At 40.8% G+C, this 25,292-nt stretch overlaps 1 protein-coding gene across 4 annotated transcripts in view; it reads right to left on the reverse strand.

Moving 5' to 3' along the window:
* PEPD (peptidase D) overlaps nucleotides 1-25,292 on the reverse strand; it is a 221,485-nt gene that overhangs the window by 179,817 nt on the left and 16,376 nt on the right. For 2 of the 4 annotated variants that reach the window (XM_073307880.1, XM_073307879.1), the window contains exons 4-5: nucleotides 5,029-5,092; nucleotides 1,079-1,126 (exon numbers count right to left, since the gene is read on the reverse strand). In XM_073307880.1, the coding sequence (XP_073163981.1) occupies nucleotides 1,079-1,126; nucleotides 5,029-5,092 (112 nt within the window). The remainder of the gene's footprint in view (nucleotides 1-1,078; nucleotides 1,127-5,028; nucleotides 5,093-25,292) is intronic. The other 2 variants (XM_073307882.1, XM_073307881.1) reach the window with 1 other exon arrangement.

The following is a 25,292-nucleotide window of genomic DNA, read 5'->3' on the forward strand; positions in this document are numbered from 1 at the left end:
AGGAATTTTTAAAACACATTTCCTTGGAAAGAAGTAATTCCATACTGCCTTGGCAACGCTTGTTCCATAACTTGGAGTGCCTCTCCCCTACAGCTTGCCATTCACACAAGAAGCATGAAAGACACCATACTGGCTGCTACATAGCACTGCTGACGTCTCTCGGTTTGTGAGGAATCATATGGAACAGCACTGCCTTTCTGTGCTTGGAACAAAACCAGTGGAGAAGAGGCACAAGTGCAGGAATTCTGCTGAACTAAGCAAAGAATGTTCTTTGGATCAGCATTCCTCCAGAGCTCAGGAAGGGAAAGCAGCTCAGAGAAGTAGGAAGTTTTGAGTGAAACAGACCCAGTAGACAGGGAGTTGCTCAACCTCCATAAAAATAGACAAATAATGACAGACACATGCACCAGACACATGCACAGGATAATGGAAATTTGAAGAAGAGGAAAGGACAGCTCAAATCACCATCACACTTCACCCTGGGAAGAAGTGGCTGAGGGGTGAAGAGCATTATAACTTTACCCTCCCACCCTGGAGTCGTGTGAATGTTATGTTGTAATCTAAAGTGGGATCTAGATAGTAACTTGATCCCACTCTCATACTATTGAAGGAAAACTGCCCTGAGCCCCTACCTCATCATACAGACGGGCAGTACTCCAATTCCTCTAAGTGCCAGTGGGAGGACTCAAATATGCAGGTGACATGGTGAGAACAATGGGAAAGCAGGATGTGATTTCGCAGCATTTAGAATGGACTGGAGGGAAACAATGTGGGTGTCAAGTGAGTTTCCTGTAAATTAAGTGCGAAACTACCAGAACATGGATAAGAGTTTTGGTAATAGGACACAGGGAAGAAGGGACAGGATTTAGCAACTCACTGACTGAATGTGAGGAGAGAGGAGAAAGGCTAGTCAACTATACGAAGACGGCTGACCTCAAACTGGAGGATGGTGACATTATTCTCTGGGCTGGAGAAGGGACAAAGAGGATGCATAATGAGCAGACACCTCTGATTAATTCATCTGTTTACTGAAGAGCAACAGAATAAGTATTCTCCAGGAACAACAAATATGACTTACCAAGGTAAGAAGTACTGAGGGTTTCTTTTGAGCCAAGACACTGGTTATCTAAAAGAACAGGATTGCAGTTATAGTACATTTTTTTTCCCTATCCACTTCATATAACACTATTTTATCATGGACAATTTGCTTCTTGTCAATGTTATATGTGGCAATCTTAGAAACGTACTAACATTTCAAGCATGCTAAAAGAAGTCACTTCATACATTCTGCTTGTTAGGCAAAGGCAGCAATACAACTGGTGAAAAGTATGAATCAATAAAACCTTTTGCTGTAAAAGAAATACAATAAAAAGGTTAAACACCAGAACACAGCCAAAGTAGCATGACTAATCTCATCTGACTTATAATATGTCACATCCAAAATTGATTTTATATCAATTAAACAAACAAACATGAATTAAAAATCTAGTCAACAAAAATGATAAAGTAGTTTCAGGACCTACACCTCCCCGAAGCCTGACAAATTTAGTGGATTTGTCACTTTTTGTGATTTAAAATAAGTTTTTCTTCCATCCCCCACCCATGTTGCTGTGTGAAAGACCCATGCAGGCAGGGAAAATGGACTAAGTAGCTGACAGAGGAAACAGTGATACTCACTATATACAAAGTGCTATCAAGTGCACAAAGTAAACAAACTGGAAAAGAGAAAAATGTTTCTTTGATCTCTTTCAGATTCAGTAATCTTATGTCACTTGTTACAAGAGTCATTAAAAAAATGTTCAGACAGAAGGGTGGTTTTTAAGTTGGTGTCCTTTTAAGACACGTGCAACAAGTGCATTGCAAGATTAAATCTACAGCCATTATCGGCAGAGGAAATGTGCGAGAGCTAAGAAGGGTTTTTTCCATGAAGACCCATATAATAGGACATGGAAATCAGGAATTATAGCAGGAAAAGATTTGTGCTAGTACAAATAAAAACACAGTATGCATTAATGTTATTACACTATCGTGTGCTGAATATTTACAGTTATTCTCACTGGGTCATCTTTTCTTGATTAAAAACTTCTCTATAATATCCCAACTTCCTTCAGCATCTTTGACACATTTATAAATTGAGGCTACAGTAGGTCTTTTATTTCAACGGGGTGTGATTAAAAGCTTACACTCTTCAACTTGTTCCATTTGTATGCCACAAGAAATTGAAGTAAACCACAGTATTGTTATTTCCATAGATTGCCTTCTATCGCAGAATAGCTTATGTCAACTCAACAGCCACATTTCCCAAGACTAGACATCACTGGGGTTCTACTGGTTTCATAAGAACAGTCACAGTTAAATGCCCTTGGTTTGTTTCACACTGTGGCTAACATTTCTCAATAAGCCTGGTTTCCTGACTGTTTAAGAGGGAATGAAAAACACACAATATTTATCAGCCATCTCACTAGTCTGCCTGGTCTTTCGGGAGAAGAAAAAGTATAACAATGTCATCTCACTACAATGGTATCACCACAGATTTGAATTAGTCTAGCAGTCCCATTAAACCACACTTGAGACATTTTTAGTCACTATTTGTACTTCTGTTGAAAATCAGTATGAATTCAACTTAAGTTACAAGGGATAGATCTGAAAGATTCTGGGTTTCCCACTCTCATACTACTATTGGTATTTAAAATGCTTTGTCTTTTGGTTGTAACTATATTACAAATAAATAAATGGAGAGGAGTAGATACTTTATATTAAAGTCAATTCTTACCCTACCATCTCTTTGAGAAGAAAACATTGGGGTCACAGACAGGTATACTTTTAATATGGCTGCACAGATGTGGGTGCTGAGATATGCATTTATTGATCCAATAAATGAACCACATAAGTAGGACAAAGATATTTCACCAAATTAGCATCAACTTGTTACCAGTTTGCTCCAATAACACACACCACATGAAGTAAAGAACTAAATGCATAGTCACAAGTACATTACATATCAATACTGCAATGTCTTTTAAAGATCTTTTGTATTTTCTAACCTTCATGAGATACTGTGACTATTACACACTTTCCAGCAGTATCCATCATTGAAGAATCTGGTATACATGCTCACCCGATGAATTCAAGTTAAAGATGCTAATACAGTGGATAACCAAGGTATTAGACTTCTAGGGCCAGGGGTATTGGAACTAAGGGTGCTGGGTGTGGGGCAGCACCCCCTGGCTTGAAGTGGTTTCCATCATATACACAGAATTTACAGTTTTGTTCATTGGCTTTCAGCATCCCCACTATAAAAATTGTTCCAATACCACTGTCTAGAGTCATTTTACAAAGGTATTTACAGGTCTAGTGGAATTACAGAGGCACCCAATGAGAGTAAGGCACCTAGTGGGATTTACAGAAATGCCTAAGCAGGTTAGGTGTTTATCTGCATCTTTTGATACCTAAATACCTTTGCAAATCAGGCCCCTAGTGCCTTGACATTGGGGAAGTGTATGTTCCTAGTAGAACGGGCAAGCACTGTATCCAAAGCCTTTGAAAAATGAAAGACTGCTTGCACAATCCAGGAATGTCTCAAAATATGTACATACTGACTGACCAAATAAATGAATAATGAGAGCGCTCACCTTTGGAAGCACTGGACAATTTTCATACAAGCCCCTTTTCCTTTCTAAGCATAGAAGTTAAAAAGCTAAAGTGTTCTTGAATGGTGTTTATTTAATGTATATACAATGTATTGTCACGGAGTTCCTACAGGCCATTCTGACTTTGCTAACTTATTACCTGGCAATATGCTTTTGTCAAATACAGACAGGTTCATATTGCAGAGAAATACAATACTGCAAAACTTCATTGGTTTATGACTTAAGCTGGGATACTCCAAAGAGAAAAATGTCACTATATGGGCTTACAAATTGTCCCAAATTAAAGAGATCCACATTCCTTCCTGGATAAAATTTTAAGCACTGAGACAGAATATAAAGATACATGATAATGGCATTTGTTGATAGGAGACTGCACACAAAATGTCAATAAATGTGATTCTTTATAAAGAAGCATGTGTTCCTACTTGCAATTGCTCGCCTTGGCTTCTGTATTCTGTACTTCTGTATTCTAACACATCAAGTCTGATAACAAGAAACTAGGATTCCAATCCAAATGCGTCAAGCAGCAATCTCTTCACAGCTTCCTCAACCCACAGTTAAGGAAATACACTAGCACAACCACCGTTTAGAGATAATTTCAATGTGAAGATGAAATGAAACCATCTCCACAGCTGGTAAAAATCAGATTTTCGGTCTGACAAGTCAGGTCAGCATCCTGCAGGGGACAGAAATAGCAAGATCTTCCTTTTTAAGCTGCTCTCCATAAGACTCACCACAGAGTATGGCAAACATGCTGCCATAATCCTGCTGAGCTTTCCTACTGAAAAAAAAAAAAAAACTAGCCAGGTGCACAAAAACATAATATCTACTCAAAAACAACTATACAAAGAGAAACTTACGTGTCCAATTAATACCCATATTTAAAAATACATGAATACAAGAGACAAAATAATATTTGAATAAATAATTAAATGAAAAATTAAAATATTTTACATTCAAGCAGCTCATGAAAATTTAATACATTTTATGAAATAGGGATAAAGAGGAAAGTTTATGTTTCCTGGTTAAGCATTGGTATTGCTAACCCATTTGTCTGTCTTTTCTCCACAGGTCCCCAGAACCCTTCAGAATTATGCCCAATTAACCTTTTTATTAAATACAGAGCATATTAAAAAGTGTCTCTAAATTGGTCTCAATGTACAATCCAACAAAATGGCAGCATAATATTTTTAAGAGTTTTAGAAAAGTTTATAAAACAAATGTCATTATTCAGGAACTGGAGGTAGGACTAATTAATTAGGAAATGAAGATAATATTTAGTGGAACAAGATTTTTTGTAGGAAATTACTGCCATACTTTCAGAACAATCATTAATTTTGTATTCATAGGGAAAATATTAGGAAAAGCAGACACTCACCTCATTTTTATAGTGTACTTCATCCACAGCATATTTCTTCCTGAAATATTCGGGATGATGAATCCTTTAGAATACAAGGAAAATACAATACTTGGTGTTAGCCATGTTATAAAATTAAATAGTTTAGGTTATGAAAAAGATGACATAGTGCCCGGGCTATTCGCACAGTACTACCATCATAGATATAAAGAAATCAAGAATAATAATGTTAATAAACATTAACATCTCAGTACAATAGCTAACAATAAAATTTACTATGGTTACATTACTTTAAGGTTTTGACCTAGACCATGTCTGAAACTTAGACTTCTTAGGTTTCAGAGTAGCAGCCATGTTAGTCTGTATTCGCAAAAAGAAAAGGAGTACATGTGGCACCTTAGAGACTAACAAATTTATTTGAGCATACGCTTTCGTGAGCTACAGCTCACTTCATCGTCTCCTCCAGTCCTAAAATGTCCTGTATTCCCAGAGTAATCCTCCTTGTTAAGGTTGTGAATTGTGCCACACTCATTTGTGTCCAAATTTTTAAAAGGTGTGGAAACAACTTGGTGCAAGCGAGTTTTTCCACTAACTGATGAGTCCTGGTGATGAATCAACAACTTCTAAATCCTGTCCCTTCCCACCCTCACCTGCAAAAGGAAAGACTATACTATTCTCATGCAGAAAGTAACCACCACATATCATAGGTAAAATTTGTGGGAGAGGTTTTTTGCCAGTCTAATAAACGGAGGAATTACTGATAACAGAAGAAAAACTTTTTAAATCATGATACTCCTTTAAGTGACCCTCCCCTATGACCTCTTCTCATTAATGTTTGTGAGGTATAGAAAAATACATTAGTGATCTTGCCTTCTTTTGCAGAAATTCTCTATTTTTTACACATTTTATTTAAACATAACTCGAATTCTAGTCCCTTTCTATACCTAACATTTTATAGTTCTTTTACCTCTGAGGACTTTGCATATTCCCCATTCATTAGCAAGGTTTCTTTCCCCCTAATTCCTCAAATATTTAAGTATTTAAATATTCCAACAAAGTTGGGAATAAATTTAACTCTCATAATTTTGGCTCTATTTAACAGTTAAACCCTAACCCTAAGTTAACCCAGTTAACTTATGGTCACTGTTGTTTAATGCTCCACTGCAGTGCCTCCAAATCATCATTTATGTCCTGCTGCATTGTTCAAAACAAAGCTGAGAATTGTTCCTGATGATGTGCAGATCCTCAGTCTAGTATACTAGCTCTTCTATTTTTGCTAACTTCTTTTTGTCCTTTGATCAGTAAATTAAATTGCTGATAATTCAATCCTAAGGTATTCGCTCACTTACTGACAAACTTTCTTTTGAAGAGTGAGCTTCTCTTTCCTCTCTCTAATCTTTTCTAAAATCATCAATATCCATCAATACTTAGTTCACTTTTTTCTGTTCGATTTATTGTAGCAAAATGAACTCACTGAAATGGGTCATATATTAAATGCCCCCACACTCATTGGTTGGATTTAATTATTTCAGAACAAATTTTCAGAATTATATGCCACAGCTGCATTGTCTCCTGCTTCACTGCATTTAGACTCTGCTTGGTGTGAGGACTTGGCTCCTCTCTGGAATGTTTAAGGGTCTACCTTACTTACTTCTCCTTTCTCTGCCTTACTTCTCCCTTCTAGCTATTCTAAACTCCACACTGAAGAGTGAAGTGTCCTCCCCCCACCCCAAAATCAAGGCTCCAAACAGACTATATGTGAGGAACTCTCCTCTTTTTGTGGCGTGAACAGTTACGATGGCCAGAGGTAGGACATTTGCCTGCTCATAACATGCTCAAATGCAGGAGGTTATCCAGGAGAAGATCCTCTGGGCTGACACTGGAAGTTCTTTCATTCTTTCTGCTTCTGTTACAAAGAGTTGCGTGGATTTGCGAAAGAATTTAGTCCTCTCAATCTAGAGGACGAGGGCATGCCCAACATCCAATGAATAAAGCCACCATTCTTCTGAGTTCTTGTGATACTTCAGGAAGAAGACTGGCTGGAAAATAGCCTGATTTCGATGAAACTGCAAAACCACCTTTGGCAGGAAAGGGGGGGGGGGGGGCGGGAGGATGGGGCACAGTTGGTCTTTGTCCTTGAAGAACATCATGGAGGTGGTAAGTGCCTTGATTTCAGAGATCCTTCTGGCTGAGGTGATCTCAACCAGGAAGGCAACCTTCCAAGAGAGATGCAGTAGAGGGTACAATGCTAATCATTTGAAGGGAGGACAAATGAGCCTTGACAGAACCAGGTTTAAGTCCCACACAGGGGTGTGCACAGGGGGCATCAGGGGTACACGCACCCCCAATAATCATCTCCGCAATTTCTGGCAGCTTCTGTTCCAGCCCCCGATCAGTGATTCCCTGCCTCAAGACCATCCTTCCCCCTTTCTGCCAGTGTGGGAGTCGGGCTGAGCGCAGCTGAAGAGACATGGCTGGGAAAGGCACTGCAGCTAGTGCTCTCATTGAACCCCACTAGATGGCGCCCTGAGCAGGGAAGCTGGGCTTGCCACAGAGTACTGTGAAAGGAGTAGCCTGTGTTACAACTTTAGGGTTTTTGTGGGGGAAGGCAGATTAGCATTGCATGTTGCTAATGCTGTTGCAAGCTTTGAAAAGCATTTTGGGGAGGGTTAAATATGTAAGTAAAAAATAAAAAAAAATTTTGCAGGCTGCAAAAGGCTAAAAAAAAAAAAGAAGCAAAAACAAATTCATTTAACATTGCAGCTAGCAAGCTTAGTTTAACAATAAGACACTGGCTCCAGTCCAAGGTCACAGCGCTAGACGTAAAGTTTATCTCTCAGTCAGCCACAGCCAGCCATAAGAAAACCAGGGCTGCAAAAATAAAAAACACCCAGGCAAAACAACAAGGGGGGAGCAGAGCTTTGAATCCCTAAAGCCGTTGTGTTTTGGGAAAGTGAAGAAAACCACAGAAAGCCGATTTGGACTGGCACAAAAAGCACCAGGAACAGAGGTCGAAAAATAAAACACCCCCAAAGAAACTGAGGACTTAAAACCCTCCTAAAAGCTGGAGTAATTCAGAGATCACAGCGAACCCTAAACAACCTGTGCGCACAAAACAGAACTCCCGTCCACCCTTCCCCCTCTTCTTCTTATGTTACACCCAGGCCTGGCCAGCCTCGGGTAGTGCATGTGTAAGTATAAAAGTGGGTTAGGGCTTAGGGCACTAACGCTTTTTTCCTTCCTCTGAGTGATGTGGAAAATGCCGCCCCGCCCCCAGCACTCTCCGATATTATTTTATCAATAAAGCTTTAAAACTTAGACACTTGGTGTGTTCCATCATCTCCTCCCTTAACCATCCTGTGGCCTCAACCTAATCACCTGACACCTCAGGCAAACTGGTAACAAAAAATCTGTCACACCTGCTGAGCCCCATCCCTTCCTCGCCCACAGCCTTCAGTAAGTGTTTAGAATCTGGGACAATGGGGAAGCAGCAGGGGCTGGGGTGATGGGTGGGGAGCCGGAGGAGGAGTCAGGAGGGTGGAGGAGGCAGCAGGGCCCGAGGACATTGGGTGTGTGTGTGGGGGGATGTTTAAAGTGCGCCCCCCAAATAATCACATTTAAAACCCTGCGCATGCCCCTGGTCCCAAGAGTCAAAGGAGGGGGGGAAATCGGCTCACGGACCCAAGGATAAAGTCCCTGCAGTACCGTAAGAAAACAGACTGTCATCTCAAGAGAGCACTGACCTGACATTCACCACTGGGTGGAATACCAAAATTGCTGTTAAATGTAACTTGATAGACATGAGAGCCAGACCTTGCCGTTTTAGATGAACTACTTGCTCTAAAATAGACCAAAGGGAAGACCAAATTGGAGAGAGGCCTTGTTGGTAAGCCCATATTGAGAAGCACTTCCATTTGGCCAGGTAGGTCGCCCTAGTGGATGGCTTCCTACTACCTTGGAAGACCTGCCAAACTTGTTCCAAACAGGCCTGCTTCTTTGGATTCACCCATGTAACATCCATGCAGTTAGTTGAAGGGAGCTGAGGTTCAGGTGGAGTAACCAACTGTGGTCTTGTGAAATCAGGTTCAGACAAAGTGCAAGCGGGGTTACTATTGATAAATCTATTAGCGTGCTGAACCAGTGTTGGCATGGCCACGCTGGGGCTATAAGAATAACTCTCGCCTTGTCCCATTTGATTTTCAGCAAAATGCACAGAACAGGAGCAGGACGGCATCGGAGAGGGAGCCTGTGCTGTGCCCACACAGTGAGCAAAATTGATGGCATTTCCTGTTCTGTTTGGCCGTGAACTGGTCTACCTGGGGAGACCCCTACCTTTGGGAGATGAACCTGATGACCTCCAGGTGAAGGGATCATTCAAGAACAAATGGATAGAAACTGGTCATTGGGAAGTTTAGACTTGAAATTAGACGAAGGTTTCTAACCATCAGAGGAGTAAAGCTTTGGAATGGCCTTCCAAGGGAAGCAGTGGCGGCAAAAGACCTATCTGGCTTTAAGATTAGACTCAATAAGTTTATGGAGGAGATGGTATGATGGGATAACATGATTTTGGCAATTAATTGATCTTTAAATATTCATTGTAAATAGGCCCAATGGCCTGTGATGGGATGTTAGATGGGGTGGGATCTGAGTTACTACAGAAAATTCTTTCCTGGGTATCTGGCTGCTGAATCTTGCCCATATGCTCAGGGTTTAGCTGATCGCTATATTTGGGGTCGGGAAAGAATTTTCCTCCAGGGCAGATTGGAAGAGGCCCTGGAGGTTTTTCGCCTTCCTCCGTAGCATGGGGCATGGGTCACTTGCTGGAGGATTCTCTGCTCCTTGAAGTCTTTAAACCACGGTTTGAGGACTTCAATAGCTCAGACATAGGTGAGAGGTTTTTCACAGGAGCGGGTCGGTGAGATTCTGTGGCCTGCATTGTGCAGGAGGTCAGACTAGATAATCATAATGGTCCCTTCTGACCTTAATATCTATGAATCTATGAATTCATGGTGAGAAGAAAAGGATCTGCCGAGGTAATCCGCCAGCGTATTCCTCAAGATTGATGGAGTGCTTCACACAGAAGTCCTATAGATGGATGGCTTTCTGAACAGGGCAGAGGATCAAGCTCCTCCCTACTTGTTGATATAGAACATGGCGGCGGTATTGTCCATCATAACCTGCATCACTATGCCTCGGATCTGAGGAAGGAAAAGTTGGCAGGCTAAGCGAAGCGCCCTGAGTTCCCCGATGTTTATATGCAGGGAGAGTTCTTCTTGGGAACACAGGCCCTGAGGTTGCTGAGGTAGGCTTGCCAACCTAGGTCTGATGCATCCAACACTAGGGACACTGACAGCTGGGGAGTGATAAAGGGGACTCACATCATTACCGACCTTGAGTCCTTCCACCAGGCGAGGGAGGCAAGGACCAGAGATGGAACAGTGACCACTGCATCCAAGTAGTGTCTGTTTGGGAAGTAAACTGAAAATAGCCACATCTACAGGGGCCTGAGGCACAGCCTGGCATGCTGGACCATGTAAATGCATGCAGCCATGTGCCCCAGGAGCTTGAGGCAAACTCGGGCTTTCATAATTGGATGGACCATGACCTTAGATAACAGGTCTGATATAGTCTGGAATCAAGCCTCTGGGAGGAAGACTGGCTTTGGTCAAGTTGAGCACTGCCCCGGTAAATTCTATTCTCTGAACTGGAATAAGAGTTGACTTTTACTTGTTTAATCAACAGGCCCAGCGCTTGGAAGGTGGCTTGGACCATGATGATGATGTTCTTTACTTCAGCCTCTAAACAACCCTTGAACAGCCAGTCAACTAGGTACAGGTAGGTACAAGGTAGACCTGAATGCCTCACCATCTGAGGAAGGCAGCTACCGCCACCATGCCCTTCATGAACACCTGTGGGGGCTGTGGACAGGCTGAAAGGAAGAGCTTATAGGTAGAGAGTTTGGTTTACAATAAACCTGAGAAATCTCCGGTGGCCACAGAAGATAGAAATGTGAAAGTCAGCATCCTTCAAGTTGAGGGCAGCATACAGTCCCCTGAATCCAGGGAGGTAATGACAAAGGTTCAGGATGGATTTTAGGATTGGGAAATATTGGGAGTAAAATCCTTTCCCCTGAGTCTTGAGGAACCTCCTCCACGGTCCCCATCTGTAGGAGGGTTTGCAGCTCCTGGGTGAGGAGTTGCTTGTGGGAAGCGTCCCTGAGGAGGGACAATGCTGGGGGTGATAGGGAGGGGCGCATGAAAACTGGAGGATATAGCTGACCACCACTGTATTTAGCACCCAGTGGTCCGATCTTATGTACAACCACACCAGACTGAAGTGGGACAGTTGGTCCAAAAATAAAGGGGAGGGAGGATCTGAGGAGGGAACTGGCACTTTCAACAGGCCTGCTTGGGTCCACCAGAGTACTTATGCAACCCCAGCTGGGGGGCTGAGCTGGATGGAAGTGGTTGACATCACTTGTAACCTCTCCCTTTTCTTAGAGCTGGAGCCGAGAAGAGTGGTGGCTGTTGGGGCCTGAAATGCTTTGTCAAAGTAGACTGAGCGCAGAGGCCCAGAAATCTGAAGATGGACCTTGAGTGCTTCAGGCTGTGCAGTCTCGTGTCTGTCTGCTCTGAAAATAGGAAAGAGTCTTCGAAAGGGAGGTTCTGGATTGACTGCTGGACGTCATGAGGGAGACCCGATGACTGAAACCAAGAGCATCACCTCATGGTGACAGAGGAGGCCATTATCCTAGCTGCTGCATTGGCTGCGTCTAGTGCCACCTTGAGTGAGGGCCTGGCAACATCCTTACCCTCCTCTAAGGCGGCAGAGAATTCCTGCATTGAGTCCTGAGGCAGACAGTCTTTGAACTTGGACAAGGAGTCTGACAGATTGTAGTCTTGCTAGTTTGCGATACGAAGCTGTAGATTACCTGTTGAATAAACTTTCCTCCCAACGATTCCATTTTTTGCATCTTTTTGTTTTGGGGGGGCGGTGGGGGGACGACACATGTCTGTCCCTGGTCATTGGCTGACAACACAACAAGGGACCCTGGAAGGGGGTGGGAGTATAGGTACTCATACCCACAGGTTGGCACATAATATTTCTTTTCAACCCTCTTTGAGATGGGGAGACAGAGAAGGAGTTTGCCACAGGGCCTTGACCAGACCCATTACTGCCTCATTAATGAGTAAGGCCACTTTGGAAGGAACAACTGAAGCCAAGATGTTGATAAGACTGTGGGATGATTCCTTAAGCTCCTCGAGCTCTAGCCCCAGATTAGCTGCTATCCGCTTCAGAAGGTCCTGATGGGCCCTGATGTCATCCTGCAGAAGTGATTTACTCAGCCCAGAGACGGCCTCATCTGGGGGGGGGAGGAGGGGCTTCTTCCTCAGCCTCAATAATGCCCATGGGAGCCACATCCTGAACACCAGTACTGGGTCAGTACTGAAGTTAGGGTCTGGTACCAAGTGTGGAGGAGTGGTAGCCTGCCTTTTAGAAGGCGCCAAGTACGATCGGTGGGAAGGGGGGACTACAATGGGGAAACCACCATGGGTTGCAGTACAACTACTGCATAGGCCATTGTCCACTTGGCCAGGCACGGGTGGGAGGTCCCATACCAAGGTCTGGTGGTGCATAGGATGGGTACTGGTGGTGGCCCTTATGCTGGATGTAGGGTTCCACCTTGGACTCAGATGAAGAGTACCCCCAAGGTGACCACGGTGGAGTGGTACTCCTCTCTGTCTCCATTCAGTGCTGGGGGTCCAGAGACCAGTGGCTGGAGATGGTCACGAAGAGAATATCAGGGACAGCTTGGTCCTGGAGGATCTGGTGCCAGGAAGGACCTCAGAGCCCCATGCTCCCTCCTGCTCAAGACTGTTGGTGCCAGCAGCTGTCACATCGGAGTTGGTGGAACCAGGAGTGTCATTAAGTCCCTGCCACTGTAAAGGCCTCTGGAGTTGATGGTACCCTCAATCTGCTGGTGCTGCAGTAGCTTCAGGGCTTCGGCAGAGGGTCCCACGCCAGACTCAATGCTCTGGGTGGAGTTGACGGTGCTGCTGTGGGACTGTGGGTGGAAGAGTAGCCTGGTGCAGGTTGCACTTCACTGCCTTCACCAGGTCTGTCCTCCTCCTGCATGGGTGAGAGCCCTCTGTCAGCGCACTGCTTTTTGTGCTTCTTCCTTCGCACTGAAGATAGGCAATGGTGGTGGGAAGTGTGCAGAGTACTTGGTGCAGAATCAGATCAGCTTGGCTCTGAGGCTAGTCCAAGAGCAGCTTCCATTATGATAGCTTTCAGTCTTATCTCTCTATTCTTTTTTGTGCAGGCTTTAAAGTCCCAACAAATCTGACACCAGTCTCTCATGTGAGTTTCTCCCAAACATTTCAGACAACTGGAGTGTGGGTCACTCACGGGCACAGATTTGCCACACACAGCGCAAGGTTTGAACCTTGGGGATCAGGGCATGCCCAGCCCAAAGGGAAAAGAGAGCCCTGGGACGAGAGGAGAGAGGGCATTCTATTTAATACATTCTATTTACATTCTATTTTCTATTTATATACACACACTAAACTATATTTGAAACTAGCAAACTAGGAAACAGAATACATGAAAAGAAGCCTTGCTAAAGCAAGAGGAGCTGTTCCATCAGCCATCATGGGCAGGACGAAGGAATTGAGAGGGTGCCCCCATGCCGGCGCATAAGCACATGGCACCAGAGGGTGCTAAAGCCGGCCCAACAGATACTACTAAGGGAAAAATCTCCAGCAATGGTGCATGAGGCACACACACATCTAACATGGAATGGACAGGAGCAAGCACTCAAAGAAGAACTTATATTTTGTAATGAAAGCTCAGATTCTCATTCAATCTCTTTATTTCAGCAGCTGGGACTTTAAAACACAACAAATATCACAGGTTTCACCAAAAAAAAACAAAAAACAAAAACCCACATTGTTCCATGCGGAGGCTTGTGTATCGGCTGTGTAAATACTGCAGGATAAGGCACAAGGTGTTTGTAATGCTCATAGCATCAGTATACAACTGAGCGGGGTGCATGCTTATCGTCCTATGGGTCCATGCAGGTAACCCAGGCTTACGAAAAAAGGCATGAAAAAGGCTTGATTTGTTTGCCGTTGACTTCAGGGACGGAGGGAGGGAGGTAAGTGCATCATGAGAGGCAAATGCCATGTTCCCATAATTACTTGCGCCAATGTTTTGGTCCCATAAGGCATTGTAAGCCCAACCCAAAATTCCACTCAGGTATGTGCACTGTGAGACTGCTACCCATAGTGCAGTGCTCTGTGCGTCAATGCAAGCCCTGCTAGTGAGTATGCACTCTGCCAACACAATGAACATAGCGTGGACACACAAAATTGACTTGCTTAAATTGGAGGCTCGATGTCAGCTTACTTGAAGTTGACATAACTTTGCAGTGTAGACATGGCCTAAGGGGAAGAAAGGTGATGAGAAGCAGGGTTTTTGTGGTAAGGGAATTGGATACAAGTCATATCAGATCCTAAATTACAAGAAAGTACTTTTTTTTTTAAAGTCTCACCCAATTTCGATCCCAGACAGCTCACTCACAAGAACTATCATCAGAAGAGTGAGTATAGAGAGCCAGCATTAGAAACTTGCTAGAATTCTAGCTGATAGTATACGGAATGACCAGACATTCATTAAATTTCAAGTTTTACTCGCTTCTGTATTTCTCATTCAGCCCAACTAAATTCATAATTGTATGTGGTGTAGCATTTAAATCAGTGGAATAGGAATCAGTAACCCAGAGCTAAAGTCTGGCCTCATCCCATGATCCCTTGAAGTAGACATAACCTCTCTCCATTTTTCCATTAGTTGAATAGATCTAACAGTATATCTACAAATATACCACTAGATCTTGTTTATTGTTTCAGTTATTTTAAATAGTTGTATGCTGGACATATCAAAATATCACAAATTTATCTTCGCAGCTTTACTAACTGTGCTCTGTTTTCTATCTTGAAACCCAATAAAACCTTGATTTCATTGATTAAAACTATTTTAAAGTTACACTTGACTACATTACACAATAATTCAAAACAATTTCAAATTTTAAGAGATTTAAGATTTTGATACTATCTTGCATGACCTTCTCATAAACAAAGTAGGGAAATACAACCTAGATGGAGTTACTATAAGGTGGGTGCATAACTGGTTGGAAAACAGTTCCCAGAGAGTAGTTATCAGTAGTTCACAGTCAAGCTGGAAGGGCATATCAAGGGGGGTCCAGTTCTGTTCATTATCGTCATCAATTATTTAAATAATGGCATAGAGAGTACACTTAAGTTTGAGGAAGATACCAAGCTGGGAGGAGCCTCTGATATAAGCAAGTGCTTTGGAGGATAGGATTAAAATTCAAAATGATCTGGACAAACTGGAGAAATGGTTTGAAGTAAACAGGATGAAATTCAATAAGGACAAATGCAAAGTACTTCACTTAGGAAGAAACAATCAGTTTCACACATAGAAAAATGCACATGACTGCCCAGGAAGGGGTACTGCAGAAAGGGATCTGGGGGTCATAGTTAGGGCCCTACCAAATTTATGGCCACGAAAAACCCATCATGGACTGTGAAATCTGCTCTCCCCCATGAAATCTGATCTTTTGTGTGCTTTTACACTATACTATACAGATTTCACAGAGGAGATCAGCCTTTCTCTAACTGGGGTTCCTGACCCAAAAGGGAGTTGTGGGGTAGGGGGAAACCACCTGCATGCTATTAATGCTAGGTTATTTTAGGAGGGTTGTGGTATTGTCACCCTTACTTCTACATTGCTTTCAGATCTGGGTGGCTGGAGAGCCAGGCACCCAGCTCTGAAGGCAGACCCCGCCAGCAGCAGCGCATCGCATCGCAGCAATAAGGGTAGCAATACCATACCAGGCCATTCTTACTTCTGCGCTGCTGCTTGCAGCAGCGCTGCCTTCAGGGCTGGGCTCCTGGCCTGCAGCCACTGCTCTCCAGCTGCCCAGCTCTGCAGGCAGCGCCACTGCCAGCAGCAGTGCAGAAGTATGGGTAGCTGTACCGTGACGCCCACTCCCCACCGCAAACAAACTCCTTTATGAGTCAGGACCCCTAAAAGTACAACTCCGTTAAATTTCAGATTTAAATAGCTGACTTCATTACATTTAAGATTTTTAAAATCCTATGACCGTGAAATTGACCAAAATGGACCGTAAATTTGGTAGGGCCCTAGTCATAGTGAATCACAAGCTAATATGAGTCAAGAGTGTAACATTGTTGAAAAAAAAGCAAATATCATTCTGGGATGTATTAGCAGGAGTGTTGTAAAGCAAGACAAGAAGGAATTCTTCTGCTCTGTTCCATCCTGATAAGGTCTCAGCCCAAGTACTGTGTCCAGTTCAGGGAGCCACATTTTGGGAAAGATGTGAACAAATTGGAGAAATTCCAGAGGAGAGCAACAAAAATGATTAAAGGTCTAGAAAACATGACCTATGAGGAAATATTGGAAAAAATGGGTTTGTTTAATCTGGAGAAGAGAAGACTTTGGGGGGGGGGACGGGGGACATGATAACAGTTTTCAAGTACATAAAAGGTTGTTACAAGGAATAGGGAGAAAAACTGTTCTCCTTAACGTTTGAGGATAGGACAAGAAGCAATGGGCTTAAATAGCAGAAAGGGAGGTTTAGGTTGGATATTAGGAAAAACGTCCTGTCAGGGTAGTTAAGCACAGGAATAAATTGCCTAGGAAGGTTGTGGAATCTCCATCATGGGAGATTTTTAAGAGCAGGTTAGACAAACACCTGTCAGGGATGGTCTAGATAATACTTAGTCCTGCCATGAGTGCAGGGGACTGGACTAGAAGACCTCGGGAGATCTGTTCCAGTCCTATGATTCTATAAAGATTTGATATTACCATAAGAACTCCATTAAACTTTTCATTTTACTTTAAAGTACTTTATGGCAAGAGTATAATAATGCAAACATGATGAAATAGTGTTTTAGTTTTCAGAACTCGAGTCAAGAAAGTTATATATAATAAAATGCATTCAAATTACAAGTGATGAATGCTAAATTAAAGTTGTGAGCAGAAGTTATGAGATGACAACTATTGCTGAATGAAATGCATGTTCAAAAAATATGAAAAATGATCATTTTTCTGGTTGAAAAAAATTGTTTACATCTATTAAGATATCTTTCAGCTACCAAAAGTTGAAGAAACATAGTCTGGAGTCAATTTCAAATCTTTTCTGCCTAAACAGAGGCTTAATTTAAAAAACTGGAAAGTCATAAGTTCCTTTTGTGACATTTAAAATTTTATTTTTAAAAAAGGGCAGAGATAAAAAAAAGTTGGAAGAGTAGTTAATTTGTCAAGGTTTTTTAATGCTAATTACTGAAAAGTCATTTAAATGTCACCTTGTCCGCAAAGTATGCCTGGGCACCCTACAATAAAAGTCAGCTATAAAAGTAGCTCATCAGCAGGCTGAATTAAAGAAATCTTAAATCTGCTATTACAGACAGAGAAGAGAGTTTGTAATTACCCACATTTTTCTTTCTTAATATGTTAATACTATCATCATCATGGATACCATTTAGCAATGCATGAACACTCACTTGTTATTGTCTAAATATTATTTTAGTAATATTGTGACTCTCTTTTGTAACTCAAATCAAGATTCATCTGTACATGCATCTTCAATACAGACTCATGGCCATTATTTTTCCTCATTCCACATTCCACAACAGCCACTGAGGGAACTGGGTACAACAGCATATCCTGGACAGGATGGCAGCTATAATATAGTATATCTTGCAAACGAGAAGAGTTAGTGTGTTTAGCCACAAGTATAGTTGGAAATATAGTATATTTCCTCATATAGTTGGAATATTTATTCCAATGGTGGCTCTGTAGACATTGTTGGCTGTAAAACATGCACAACTCCCACTGACATTTGTAGGAAATGCTCCAGCAAATACAAATATAGTATGGCATAAGAACCAAGGCTACCTTTGAACCTAGAAAGACAGTTCACACAGAGAACAAGGAGATGAATGAATACTGAAAAGCTAACTCTGCACAGAGCATTTATTTTATTTTGTTATGGTATATTATTAAGAGAGAGAATATATTTTCCTAAAGAGGGGTTAAACATAATGTTAACCTTCTGCACTCTTATTAAAATGTAACAGCCATCTACGGTTTGCATCACTACACAATATTGTATTAGTCTGCTGAAGCCCATAGATTCTGCAATGTCTAAGTAAAATGCCATTCAGTTACGAAGTGGTGCAACAGACTCAATGTGGACTTTCTTGCTTTTGTCAGTTTGTCCTATGTTATTTTCACATAATTAGACTTGCAATAGGATTTCTATGGAATGATAACACTGACAGTTTACTTTCACCTTCATGGTATGCTCTCTTTTGCCTTAAGCTAACTCCCAAACTCACTCAGCTGCATTCAACACTTCCTCCTAGTTATGTTCTCTTTTATTCAGCTTGTTTAACTATGCAGATGGATGAGAAACATCAGAATCCTAACAAACATTTTAGTTTTTATGTTTATTTTTCCAGTATAGGAAGAATCAATCCAACATTTTTGGAAAGTATAATTTAAAGGTCAAAGAGACTTGATGTGAGAAAGTAAATTTACATCTAAATTATATATGACTAACATGTACTATAACTAATCATTACACTGTTTGATGGTTACGCAGAAACCTATGGTGTCTTTTACACCATGGTTTGTTTGTACATTGCAATTACGCGGAAAGGCCTTACCTCACTGCTACATCCCAAAAGAAAGCAAGAATTATAAACACTATGTATTAAAGCAAACTCAAAATAATAGATAATGGGTCTCCTGTGAAAGGAAGACACTACATTAATATAATGCTGCATAGACAACAATGAAGTATTCCAGGCTATCTGACCACCTGCATGCTATTAATTCATATATAAAAGGGTCGAATAAGTCTCACCTGCAATTTCCAATAGCTGAAGTCTGCCTTCAGTTAAAAATACCATTGTAATTAATTCAATTTACTTTTAAAAGGATCAGTAATATCTTCTAAATGAAAGTCAGTAACCATTTTGAGATTCTATTAGAATGTCAGGGAGAAAGACAATAAGTTCTGAAAGGAGACAAGACATGCCATACTAAAGAGTGTTTAATACGATTAAAATGCAGACCCATATGCCTTGTCCATTTACTTACTGTGCGTTAGCCTTGGGCTCCAAGCCCCTTGTAATAATGTAGCTAGATAACGTATACAATATAAATAAGATTTAACATAGCTGGAAAAAAAACCCAAAGTAGATGAATATGAAAGAGGCTACATAGTAAAACAAAGTCTAAAGGGACTGGGCTATGCAAGATGCTTCTCGGCTTAAAGAAATCCAAGAACAGTACCTTAGAAGATCCTGCACCTATTATGTTTTCGATTACATGAGAAGTTATGGAAGCTCTTATCCCTTTAATGAGAACAAGGGAATTCTGAAAGCTTTGAGAGAGTAGAGCTAAAGCCAGCAGGCTATACAGTCAAGAGTATATAAATATTTCCTTCCTTAAAGCATAAACATGACAATATCACTTCCTCCATTCCAAATTAACTTTCAAGTTCAGAGCAACAAATTTAACTCACTGGACTCTAGTTAAAAGAGTATATGAATATGTGCGTCTACTAAACGTATCTTTATGCAGCACAGCGATTCGCCCAGTCACTAGAAAGTCACTAAACAAAACAGGTCACACAGTAATCCCTCTTCCCACCTTTCAAAATTCAACCATATAGAAGTGGAGTAAGAGATTAGATGCAAGAGGGACATTTTAATGCTGTCAAGAAACTCACCCTTCATTACAATAGCATCAGGTTAACAGATGGCGAAGCGTTAACAAAACAAGAGGTTGTCAAGAACTGCTAGAAGGAACACAGGAGGCTTTACAAGGCACCAACAGATGTTCCTGGCTCTGTCAAAAATAAGACACTCACCTATGTATCAAAAAAGGAATTTTATCTTTACAGAAAAGGTGAAAAAATAACTAGATATGGAATATAAAATAGCCCAAATGGGCTTGACAGTACCTGAATTGGTACCCATTTCCCAATTTCGTCTGGTTTCGGTGCCATGAGAGAAAAAAATCTCTTACATACAAGTATGCAGATTTACCCTGTTGCTTTTGATGCAGTCAAGAGTAAGATGGATTTCTGAGAAGCCATTAACCAAGCAGAATTCCAAAAGGAATTGAACTGAAGGTCAAATGTTCAACCTGATGGGTTTAATTGAAAAAAGCAAAGTAATCAAATCTGCAACTTTAGCCAAGTTTTCTTGATTACTAAAGTGGTTGAGCCCACTCATATGCAAGAGGAGATAATACAAGATGCAGGACTCCCTAAACACATAGATTACTTAAAAACAATACAATTCTATAAACAATTTCTGGGCTCTGTTAGCCTATAGTGCTCAGGGAATAAGAAATAATACATTAAAGACTCTTTCACACCTTAGACTACAATTCTGTCTGGCCCTGATAGTGACCAAACACTATAATGTAATTGTTCAGCTGGTGCAAGATAAATTGGCAGTCTCAATACTGTTCCTACTAGACTCTTCACATCACAAGAGTATCATTATCATAAATGGCACTCCTCGACTAAATATATATGAAGCCTGAACTACCCTCTCACTGCTAGAATTGCTGCCTCCACTACATGGTAGAAGTACGTTGGCAGGGTAGCCTTCAGAAGCTTGCACTGTTGTTGCCCAAATTGTGCGACTTTGAGAATAAAGGATTTTACTGAACTGAGATGGCGATCATGCAACTACACAAGTATGACACTGAAAATACTATATCTTTTAATTTCTCAGTTCCAGGATATTTATGAAAGCCAGGATCTCAGGACTGCATGTAGTTTAACAATGTTCAATTAATGCACATTAGAGATCTTTAGAAGACAGAACATTAAAAAATTATAATAGTTGAACAACAAGATTGGCACACAGGCACAATTTTGAGAAAGGTGCCATCTTAACAGTGCTACAAGCATGGTATTAAGATGCTGTTGACTTGCTTGAGCCCTGTACTTGATGTACTTTAAAAAATAGCTATACTTTGAAGATATTTTCTGGATTTTATTTAGAAAAAAATTCCATCACAAAACCAAAACCACTGTTTGGACGTGTCATCTTCAGAGTGCATTGCAGCAGTCCTAAGTATTGTCAGAACACACATCTGTTATCTTCAGTTGTGCTAGTATACAAAGAAATAGCATTCTGTACTTTTATAGTTATTTTCAGAGGTTTTCAAAGACCTTTAAAAGGAGCGTGTCTCATTTTCCCCATTCATACAATAAGAAAACTAAGGCACAAAGAAGTTAAAATAACTTGCCCAAGGTCACACAGTGAGTCACTGAGTAGAGAATAAGCACAGAATTTAGACCTCCCAACCCAATGCCTTATCTATTGGCCCACGTTCTCCCTCTGACAAACAGAAGAGATTTGAGAACTTCTGATGTATAAGCAACAGGATCAGGGGGAAGGGGAGTTCAGATGTTCAAAACTCTAAAATTACAAGAGCAAAAGTGGGGACACTGTGGAATGTAGTGTCCTAACAAAATTCTACTGCACTGTTACACACACTGGATCTCACCTGCTTTTCCATTCTAGGTTTGCCTCTGTTTGTTCCATGCCTCCACAACCAACCAACCAGGCAGATTTTTCCCTGTTCATTCACCTTGTAATGTCTTCTCTCACCTTGCAATGTTCACTTTGTAAAAGTTACGGTTGTCACAGCTTGGGGCAACTGTACCTGCATTTCCCTTCAGTGGCCTAGCAAAGGATACAGCTCCCCAGCTGTTGCCTCCCTTGGATGGACACACATGAGTCATTTGAGTTTTACCAGGGTAAGTCCAGAATGCACAGCTCCCTCCCTTCACTGTGCAAAAACAATCCGCTGAAATAGGTCTGCTTGCTTTCTCTTCAGATACTGATAATAGAGTGATTGCTACAGATATAAGTTACTACACAGACTTTCTACTCAAGCCTACTTTATTCTTAATGTAAAAAATCACTATTAAGAAACCACATTTAAAAATAACAACAATAAAATAGCCTACATGCATACTAATAAGCTGACCAGATATCACTTGACTCTAGGGGTTTCTTTGTGGGTTACAAATTCATCAGAGCTTCCGCTCACAACAAGCACAGTGTCTTATGAGGCCTCAATAGGCTGACGCCATGGACCAAGGATGCTCTCTGTCTGTTTGCTGGATCAGGAAGGTGGCCCCGTATCAGTTTAAAACCCAGGCTTTTATCCCAAAGGCTTTTTTTTGGTCTTGTGGTCTCTGGAGGTGGTGCAGAATCTTTCTGGAGCACTCATGTAAAATCCCCTATGGGTATTTCTTTGACTGCAACTGACCTTCCAGATAACAGCTTTTGAATCTTTGGACAAAAACAGATGGCATGCCTGCTCAGAAGAAAAATTAGGACTTGGTGATACTGCTGAGATGTGATTAGGAGCTTATTGCACTGTACTATATATTCCTTGTAGTGTTTTTAAAGTAAATATATAAAATAAATGCTTGCTGGGTTTAAGAACATTCTCTTAGCACCAGAGGCCTGTATAATACATATGCAAGTATTTCAACTTTCTGTTGTGGTGGATTAAATCATAGCAAGATATTAAAAAAACCTTCAGTGCAAACACCATTCAATAGATTTAGTTACTTTAGGGTTAAATTCATTCTCCTCCACATCGGAATCTGAAGAAGAGAGCTTTAACATTTACTAAAGTTGCTAAATTGCATATTCAGGTATTTCTACGTGCTCTTAGAACTTGTAAATTCAGCGTATATCTGGCAAGTCTTGCTCATGCAAGTAGTTCCACCGAAGTTAGTGATGGAAAAATAATACCAAAAGTTGCAGTTACCAACGTTTTTCAATTAGAAATATATAGCAAAGAAGTTTAAACAATTAGTAGAAAAGGAAAGTCCTGTACAAATCACAATTGATTAAAAAAAATGGTAAAGAGATACTTAGAAAATGCGAGCATGTAATGTGGACTGGCAGACTTGTACGTAGCTGGCACATTAAGAGAGTCAGCCAATGAAGTTCCTGTATCACTGACAATTTTTGAGAAGTCAGAGAACTAGGAAGGTACTTGCAGATTAGAGAAAGGCAATTATCATCAAATGTGGCAAGAGCAATCCTGACAGTTATCATAATGTAAGTCAAGTGAACTACTGGAACAAAGGTATGGAAGGCAGGTGTGGAAATTACTACATTTAGGGAGAAGAATAAGCAGCATGAGGATTTACACAGAACAAATCTTGCCAGACAAATGGGATTGCTTTTGTGGATAGTCCCAAACACATTCCATTTTAGGGAGAAACTCAGAAAGCACTAACGCTGAAAGAGACTCAGGGGTGAGACAGCAAATTAGTTTGGAACGCAATTCCAAAATACACAGAAAGTGCAATTTTGGGCCACACAGAGAGAGTATTGTATTACAGAGGAGGCCACAGTCTGCATAAAGAATTGGTATGACCATACCTGAAAAAGTGCATTCAATTTGAAAAACCCACACAAAGAAGAGGAACAATGGTCACCTTTAAAGCCACTGAACATCTATCTGTTGAAAGAGCTGGGGGAGGCAACTTAGTTTGGTGAAAGTGATAAAGTGTTGTGCTCATTAGGGTGTTGGATTAACATTTGTACCATGCTATGAAAATAAAACTTTTATATAAGTGTTACAGCACAAATATTATTTGTGAATGAAGGTAGCTACCAGTCAAGGGTAGCTTCTCCATGAAGATGTTACTTAAAATGGAATGCAAAGTTAGATTAACGTCTCCACCACTAGGCAACCCAATGATATTTCAATTTCTAAAAACATATGAAACCGTGTATAAATATTTTCTCAGTCCCCATTTAATATACATTTCTTCAATTAACATAAAGCATTAAAGAGTTAAAGTATTTTTATTTTTACTAAAAATTGTTCTTTATATGGCAAGGCAATTAAGTTATTTTGGCATGTGCGGCACATAAAGCAGCTGTTGTACAGTATGTTTCACTTTACAAAATATCTTTAATCAGCATAGTGACTAGTTCTGTCATTTATAATTAACGCAAGGAAAATGGCAGGTGCAGCATTAATTAGTAAAATTGAAGTATCTGCAAGATATGCAGTCATACTAACTTAATCCTTTCTAAGTATAAAAGCAAAACATGCTAATGGCTTTGCATCACATAATCTTGGAAATACACTAGCATTTTTTAATAATGTATTTCCATTTTTGTAACTTATGCACCCATATATTTTTCTTGACTTTATGAAATATCTTGCTCGGAAAATGTGAAGAGGAGGAACAGATACTTTTCAAAGGCAAAACATTTCTCTAAAACATCCCAGGAGAATTTGTCTCTGCTATCCAAACACCAAGAAGGAGATTGAATCAAAAGTATTATATAAAATGGCTCTCCTCAGTTGATGCCCAGAATAGATCCTTCAGCTGAGGAAGAGCCCATCTAAACACTAGGGAAACTGCTCATACTCAGTTCCGATATTATTAAAAGCCTAACTGCCATATACATAGTACTAGCATGTTAAGATTTGCAGTGGACCCATAATTCCTATAGGCACCCTCCAAACACAAGACTATCCTGTAGCTGTCATCTTGGAATTATTCCCTATGAAAAATGTTCCCTGCTCACTTTTGCAGTCATGAGATATTTGAACATATCAAAAATCAAAGTATTTCTTCAGTTCATATAATCACAGAATCATATAAATATAGGGCTGGAAGGGACCTGGGGAAATCATCAAGTCCAGCCCCCTATGCTGAGGCAGGATCAAGTAAACTTAGACAGTCCCTGACAGGTGTTTATCCAACCCGTTCTTTTAAAAAACAAACAAAAAAAATCCACCAACCTGCAGTGATGGCAATTCCACAACTTCCTTTGGAAGCCAGAGCTTAACTACACTTATCATTAGAAAGCTTTTCCGAATACGTAACCTAAATCTCCCTTGCTGCAGATTAAGTCTCTTACTTCTTGTCCTTCCTTCAGCAGACATGCAGAACAAATTGATCACTGTCCTCTTTATAACAACCCTTAACATATTTGAAGATTGTTATCAGATCCTCTCTCTCTCTCGTCTTTTCTCATGACTAAACATGCTCAGGGTTTTGTTTCTCTAAAACCTTTCCTCATAGGTTGCGTTTTCTAAACCTTTTATTATAACCCTCAGCTCCTTTTCAGCAGTACAACCACCTAGACAGTTATTTC

The sequence above is a fragment of the Lepidochelys kempii genome, chromosome 12 (genome assembly GCF_965140265.1).
Source record: "Lepidochelys kempii isolate rLepKem1 chromosome 12, rLepKem1.hap2, whole genome shotgun sequence".
Lineage (NCBI taxonomy): Eukaryota > Metazoa > Chordata > Testudines > Cheloniidae > Lepidochelys > Lepidochelys kempii.